This window comes from Phalaenopsis equestris, unplaced genomic scaffold (assembly GCF_001263595.1).
Source record: "Phalaenopsis equestris unplaced genomic scaffold, ASM126359v1 Scaffold000477, whole genome shotgun sequence".
In the NCBI taxonomy this organism is placed as follows: Eukaryota; Viridiplantae; Streptophyta; class Magnoliopsida; order Asparagales; family Orchidaceae; genus Phalaenopsis; species Phalaenopsis equestris.
In genome coordinates this window covers 105,998-113,360 of record NW_018164918.1, presented here as the reverse complement: position 1 = coordinate 113,360, position 7,363 = coordinate 105,998, and the positions used below count along the sequence as shown (strand labels likewise).

The 7,363-nt window shown below is 36.0% G+C and overlaps 1 protein-coding gene across 1 annotated transcript in view; it reads right to left on the bottom strand.

Moving 5' to 3' along the window:
- LOC110027987 overlaps window positions 1-6,335 on the bottom strand; it is a 41,347-nt gene extending 35,012 nt beyond the window's left edge. The window contains exon 1 of the mRNA XM_020729662.1: window positions 4,871-6,335. Coding sequence (XP_020585321.1) covers window positions 4,871-5,843 — 973 coding nt within the window. The 5' untranslated portion in view covers window positions 5,844-6,335. The remainder of the gene's footprint in view (window positions 1-4,870) is intronic.
- Window positions 6,336-7,363: the final 1,028 nt, after the last annotated feature.

Sequence of the window (7,363 nt, the reverse complement as noted above, 5' to 3'; positions counted from 1 at the left end):
AGATAGTCGAAGGGAGATCCCTAAGGCTAGATCCTAAACCCTAAGCGGAAGACTAGACCTCACTAAAAATGAGGTCAACATATAACTACAGTTAAGATGAAAAGATTTAACAAATGCTGAAACCAATGCACAAAACCTCGTCTCCCTTGAATACTCAATGCTAACAAATGTTAGTGAGCTTGAAAGAGCAATACAAAATATATTGTCCATCATTTGGTTGCTACCAATTGATAAGAGGGCATTGTTGAGCAACAGGCATTTTAGGATCAAGGAGAAAGACAAAAACAAACAAATGAACAAACATTATCTTCTCTTAGCTAAATTTAAGCTATAAAAATTTCACTAAATTAGTGTCATACCTATCTCCTTTAAGTTTAAAAAAAAGGTGAAGTTCAGTCAGCTCAAAAACCTACTACTTCTGATGGAGTGCTCTTTAATCTACTTATCTATTTTGACTAATTGGTTTATAAAAACTTTAAGCAACATTACCTTAAATGACCTCTATGATGATTCTGGATAACCTAGTTAAGGACTTCTGGTTAGGGGCATACACATTTCAGTTTTATTTTAAACTTTCTAATAAAAAAAACCAAACCATTTAACTAAACCTTAAATCAAATTCAAACCAACATTAAGAAAAACCAAACCAAATCGAATTATTTGATTCAATCTCATCTAAATATTTTGTTAAATAATATAAATCTTCATAAAAAGTTGGTTTCAATTCAACTAGGTTATGCTAGCTTTTATTTTAAGTATTTTAAACAATTTGGTTCAGTTGAATTTGATATATTTGTTGTAAAATAATAGATACTAAAGCATCTATGCAGTTTAGTAATACCAAAAACAAGTTTGTTTGACGAGTTTGTTTTAATCTTAAAGTTCTATTTGGCTACACAATACTCAACATCTAGCTTTAATATCATACATAATTGCATATTATGTTTAATTGTTTTAATTTGGTTTATTTCAGTTATTTAGAGCTCCAAACTTAGATAAAATAAGTCAATTAGCCAAATGTTAAACCTAAGGTATATCAAGAAAACTTAATTGACTAAGAGCTTAGTCATTTTTGGCACCCCGCTTATGGTTAGAGCTGATTCAAACCGGTTCATCCATTTTGACTGGTGTGACTTATTCCAAGTTCATCAGATATGGTCTAAGCTTAACTTGATTCATTGTTATCAATTCAGTAATTCTATGAAGACGAAAGAATGAAAATTTCTATAAGTTATTTCACAATAAGAGCCCACAAAAAAAGTGTCATTTGATTGACAATTTGAAATAGCACAAGGAGATTTTGACACATGTCACCTTGATTATGTTATGAAAGCTTTAAATTATGGATTAAAGGCCCTTGCCTCACATCTTGATCATGGAGAATATTAAGAACCTCAATCCTAAAAGTATTGCTCGATATTTGAGAAGAAAGAGGGAGGGAACCAGAAGTTGATACAAAAAAAGCTATTCCAATACTAATAGAATCATCAAATGTGTGGAAACTATCAGTTTCTTTGCTTATATAGTTACTAAGAAGGATATAGAGTCCACTATGAATCAAAACTTAGTTTCTGTGAATGTCAAAGCTGAATCGATACTAGATACTCTGCAACACCTATCACTTCAGCACTAATCATTAATATTCAATCTTTATCGCCGAAAGATTTAAAATCAAGTGGAAGTACGCACATTAGTGTTATTAAAATGTCTAGAGAGAAGTTCTTTGGATATTTCTCCTTCAACACACCACAAACAAAAGAGTTGAACTCCAAATTGATAGTTCCATTTTTCAGCTTCTTGCAACTCCATATCTAATCATCTTTATTACTTCTACTCTACACTAGTTCTCCTTCCAATGCGATAATGTGCCTGATTGAACCTTTGATTAGAGCTAAGGAAATGGGCAGATGAAGGGTGCAACAATTACCCATAAGTATGTAGAATTTTTAAGGCCTTGTGTCTCGAAGCAAGTTCCTGCTAATGCAACCTTTCAAACAATGATCGCAGCAAGAGAATAGGCCACAAATACTTTAGAGTTGTCGAACGAGCCTTGGACAAAGCAATACAAAGGGAGTTAACAAATTTTTTATTCCAAGCCTTACTAACATATTGAACGCTGAAGTTAACAAGTATCTCACTATGTTATACCATTTGTATGAAACTTCTTAAAGAGGTTAAAGAAGTTCAATGAATGTTCACGTTGAATCAAAAAGGTTGAAGATGGCCTTTTAGCTACCCAATTTAAGTTCAATCATTGGTCAATAGTATGTTTGCGCCAATCATTGAATAGCTTATGGGTATAAGCCTATTGAGATGAGCCCACCCAATTACTGAGCTGCACACAAACTGAGGTATAATTGTCACTTGAAGCTAATAAGGATGTAATGAATTCCTCAGGTTCGAGAACCACCTAATGGGCAGAAAACAATTATTGTGGGATAAACAACGATTGACAAAGAAAGTCAGAGAAATTGGAATGAGAAAACTCACACCACAAAAATTTTAAGGTTAGAAAATTTAACATCTTTCCCACTTCAGATTTCCTCGGGCAATTTCCAGTCCAAGTAAACTGCAGTGTTGACCGCTTCTGCCCAGAAAGTAGGTGTAGTTCCGTGTGCAATATCATATTTTTAGCCCGCTCATTAATGGTTTTGTTCATGCGCTTTAAAACACCATTTGTTGTGTTGTCCCTGGAATGGTCTTCTCCATTCTGATGCCCTGAGCCGCACAATACTCATTGAACCCACCATCAATGTACACACCACTATTATCAGACCTCAGACATTTCAATTTTAAGTCTGTCTCTGTCTCAACCATGGTCTTCCCAGTCTTGAACACATTAAATAAATCAGATTTATGCTTCAAGAAATAAACTCATAAATTTATGTATGATCACCAATGAATGTGACATAGTAACAAAAGCCTCCAAGAGATGTCAATGGAAAGTTGGTTCTTGTACACACAGATGTGTAGAGACCTTCTGTTGAAGTCAGTAAGAAGGTGATGTTTTCCACAGGTTCGAGAACCACCTAATGGTGCTTTACTGAAGATTATGAAAAGCAAAAAAACTTCACAAAATCATTCAAAATGAGGAGTGAGTTGATTTGAGCAAGCAATCTAATGGGATCTAACTTAACTTTGTAGGAATCATGGACAAACATCTTGAAACTCTATGTAGTTTTGTTCCTAGGTGCTACTTGGCTCGACCACACACTTTAGTGGTCATCAATGTAAAGTATATGCAATACTCAATCCCAAGAGGTGGAATATATCATCATCAAATGACATAAAGTGGTTTTGTAGTATTTTGATGATGCCCAGTAACATGATAGATTCTTGATGGAGAGAAGATAGAGAAAAATGAGATACAGCTCAAGGGAAGTGCTCAAGGACATGTTGGATCTTTTCGGTAAGATGATCCTCCATCTTTAGGAACTAACTTGAAATCAAGTTATCATTGTGCTTCTCACATTGACAAGTTCGCATACACTAACTATTGTGACTAATAGCCTCATTATGTTTCTAGTGAAATCTAACTAAACCTAACTTAGCATTACAAGCACAATGAAGAAGCAAATAGAATTGACTCGTGGTTTGATATCTTGAATTGCTATCGAGAAAATCCAATTACTGATCCATGTCAAAGTACTTGTGTCCTGAAAAAAAAGAGAGAGAGATGGCAAATAGACTTTAAAATTTAGGATTGTCTAGAATTCTATTAACATAATAGATTGTCCCCTAAAATTGTATGAAATTTTGTGTCTTATGCTCTTTATCTATAAGCAAAGTCAAGACTAATGATATAAGATAGACTATATATAAATTAGTTTATATTAGAGAAAGTTAAATAAAATTTGGTGGCTAACAAAAGGTCTGTTTGGGACAGTTTTATGTCTGCTTTGTTTTTCAGGTCGCCACCACAGTTCTATTTGGAGAATTGATTTCTTGCTGCTTTTTAGAAAATCTTGAGGTCAAAAGCTGTTTTTCTCAACTTAAGTTATTAAAGTGTGGCGGCTGCTAAAATGTCGTGATCAGACTTTTTGAAAATAAAATAAATTTGTAATAGTCACCGCAGCTTTTTGCGAAATTAGTTTCTTCTGTAGCAGTTTCACACTCGTTTCTTCAAACTGCTACAATTTTCCCAAACAAACCCTAAATATCAAGTATACAGCTAAGCCTTGGAATAAGTTTTTTGCCTTAATGTCTATGTCAAGTAGTATAGTTGATCATCAATCAGGCACACTTGATAGGTGTTGCTAGTTGTCTCTAGCACACTTGTTTAAAGTATAATAAATTATGTATTGCCTCTAAAGTGCCCTCATTGGGTTGATTTATCTCTTATAACTATTTGGTTGAAAACAAATTTGAGAAATTATATCTCAGATGGACTAGAAGATAATCTTGTTAACCTAATATAGAAGACCTATGGGTTTATGATAATTTAAGTTGATTCAACCATCTTGAATTGCGACACTTGTGATTAACCAGTTTGATCGAGTATTGACCCAATTCAATCATTCACGCGGCTTGGATAAACATGGTTGTGCAACACTCACATCTAAAATTGGTGAAAATATATATCTCTATACAGATAAATACATAGGCAAACCTCATCAAAACACATAGATTTTTATCTCATATTATAACACTTGTCCTCATAGTTGATATTTCTAGTTCTCATGTTTTTCATTGCTCTATTGTACACTTTTCCCCAACAACTAGTATTATAGCTAAACTTCATGATTCTAATAAAAATGTGGGAGCAGTGGAGTCTATGAATGACAAAATGAATATCTACAAAATTTAGATAAAGAATTCCGGGTACTTGAAGGTGCATCCATTAACATTCTCTTGAGTGGAAGCATCTTACCAATCCAGGAAGAACTCACAGCTGATCCAGCAATAACAAGGTCTGCTTTCATGGCAGCCTTGAAGCTAATCTCCCCTTTGTCCTCAAGTATACTGATGCCCCTCTTATCAAACTCACTCATCAAGCCACCCTTTTTGCTAAGAACCACAGCCTTCACGTATCCTCCACAGCTCAAAAGCTCTGTAGCCAGTTCCATCATTGATAGTGGAGCCCCCGTCATTGAGAGCTCGTGAAAAATCAATATAATTGTGCGTGACCAAACAATCTTTGCAAATCTTCCTTTTCTATCGCATGTTCCTTTGCGCTTCTCGGGACTCCACTCAAAAATTCTGTCCTCAATATTCCCAAATGACCCAACCATCAATCCAAATGAAGTGTTTCTCTTTGGAATAAGAACATCATCCGACTCATTTTCTGTGCTCTCCATCACAGGAACTTTTGGTGCCACCTTCTTTAACACCCTTCTGCCTCTCTTGCTCATTGAACTCTTTACCATACTTGTAATCCTTTTTACAGATAATTTAGAATCACTTGAATCAGAATTTTTAATGTTTTTGCCACCTTTTGGTTCCTTCACAGCAAAATTGGGGGGATTGGATCCATTAGACTTCGAATCTTTTGATGCATCCTCTTGATTCTTAACACCGAAAGCCCCATCTTTGTAGCCAACAAATTCTTTCTGCCTGTGATCACTATGAGCCCACCTCGACTGCACATGAAACCCAATATAAGCCCACATGGTAATCAACAGCAACCAAAATACTACTCTATTGCTCCTGATCCATTGCAGACTCCATGAGCCAGATCTCAAATCTCGCCTGGGAGTTCTGCTGGATTGCAACCTTCGGAAAGCAGGTGAGTTTCTAGCACCAGATCTACCGGAAAGAGAGCTTTTGAAGCTTCCAGAAGCGTGTATCGAATTCGGCTTCAGCAAATTTCCATGCGCATCCCCATTACCGCTAATTTCCTCCATGCCAACTTCTCATTCAGTACAAAGCTCGCAATAAGCTCCAGACATAATAAAGTTCGAACATTTTTAACCAAGTATTAAGCAAAACACAAAAACCACTGTCGGTTGCCTATCACAAGGCAGCATTCAACACTGCTCGGATTATGTAGCAAGAACTCAGTCTTCCTCTCCCAAACTTTCATGAAAGCAAGAATTGCATGAGAAATTACAGCGAACGAAAAGATGATAGCTCCTGATGATGTGAAAAGGGCTTCTTCGCTTCTTTTAGTTGACAATTTTAGAGATTCTTGACAGAAGTGATCTAGCAAGAACAGAACAAATCACGCGATTTCTTTCCTCCGCCAGGAATGTGCTGAACCCGAGCTTAGTTTTTCCGATGTCTGTTTAGATGGATAGAAAGAGAGAAGAAGGATGCTGGCAACGAAGCAAGCAGAGCGAAGGCGACGACCTAGATGGGTTGGTTTTGCTTACTCGGCATAAGTGCAGTCTGGGATCCTGCGCGCTGTTTTAATTTTCATATATTTACGTATGCATAAAATTATGTATTTTATTTTTTTTCTTAATTTAAAATAGTAATATCATTTTGTATGTGATATGAAAATTTTGGGTTATATAATTATAAAAAATAAAATTTAGGAGTTAATACATAAAAATTGAGTGATATGCATGTATTTGCCTTTAAATTTTTTCAAGATTTATTGTTTATTCATGGCTCTTAATTATGACATAAATGACACACTTGTAATTTTCATGCATCTTGGAAAGCCTCATCTATCTATAAATAGATGCTCATCTATCTATAAATAGATGAGAGGTCCTGTGGGGGTGGAATGACCACTATAAGGAGATAGAAAAATCTGATCAAGAAGATCAAGAGGAGGAAGAAAATTCAGCAAGGAGATGAATAAGAAGTTCAGAGGCTTTAGAATTGAGGGAGAGGTCTTGTAGAGAGAGAGATCTAGAGAGACATGGTGATTCCTCAATACAACGAGCATGTAATTCTTCTTTCATCATAGTGAATTTCGTAATGATTCCCTCTATGAATATAGGTTTAAAGACCAAACCACTTAAATTTTATTGTTCTTGTGTTTGTGTCCTTCTCATTTCTTACGTGAATATAGGTTTAAAGACCAAACCACTTAAATTTTGTTGTTCTTGTGTTTGTGTCCTTATGGCATCTCATTTCTTACAGTTTTCTTTATTCCTGTTTTCCCTGTTTACTGTTTGCTTGCTGCGGTTCTTTCTCTTCGTTCGGCTGTCTAGGTTCAGCACTCCCTCACAGCACTGTTCTTCGACTACAGCAGAAAGGAATTGAGCAGTCCAAATGTTTCTGGATTATAGTTCCTTGATTCTCGGAACTGCAGCAGTTATCCAGAAGAGGAGGAGCTCGACTACAGGTGGTCTTCGGATGCCCAGGTGCCGAACAGCAATCCCTCTTCTCGGCTTTGGCTCCAAGATTTTCGCATCTTGCAAGAACAGTGGACAAGGCATACTGTGGCCTAGGAGCAGAAGCCCGCTCGGCA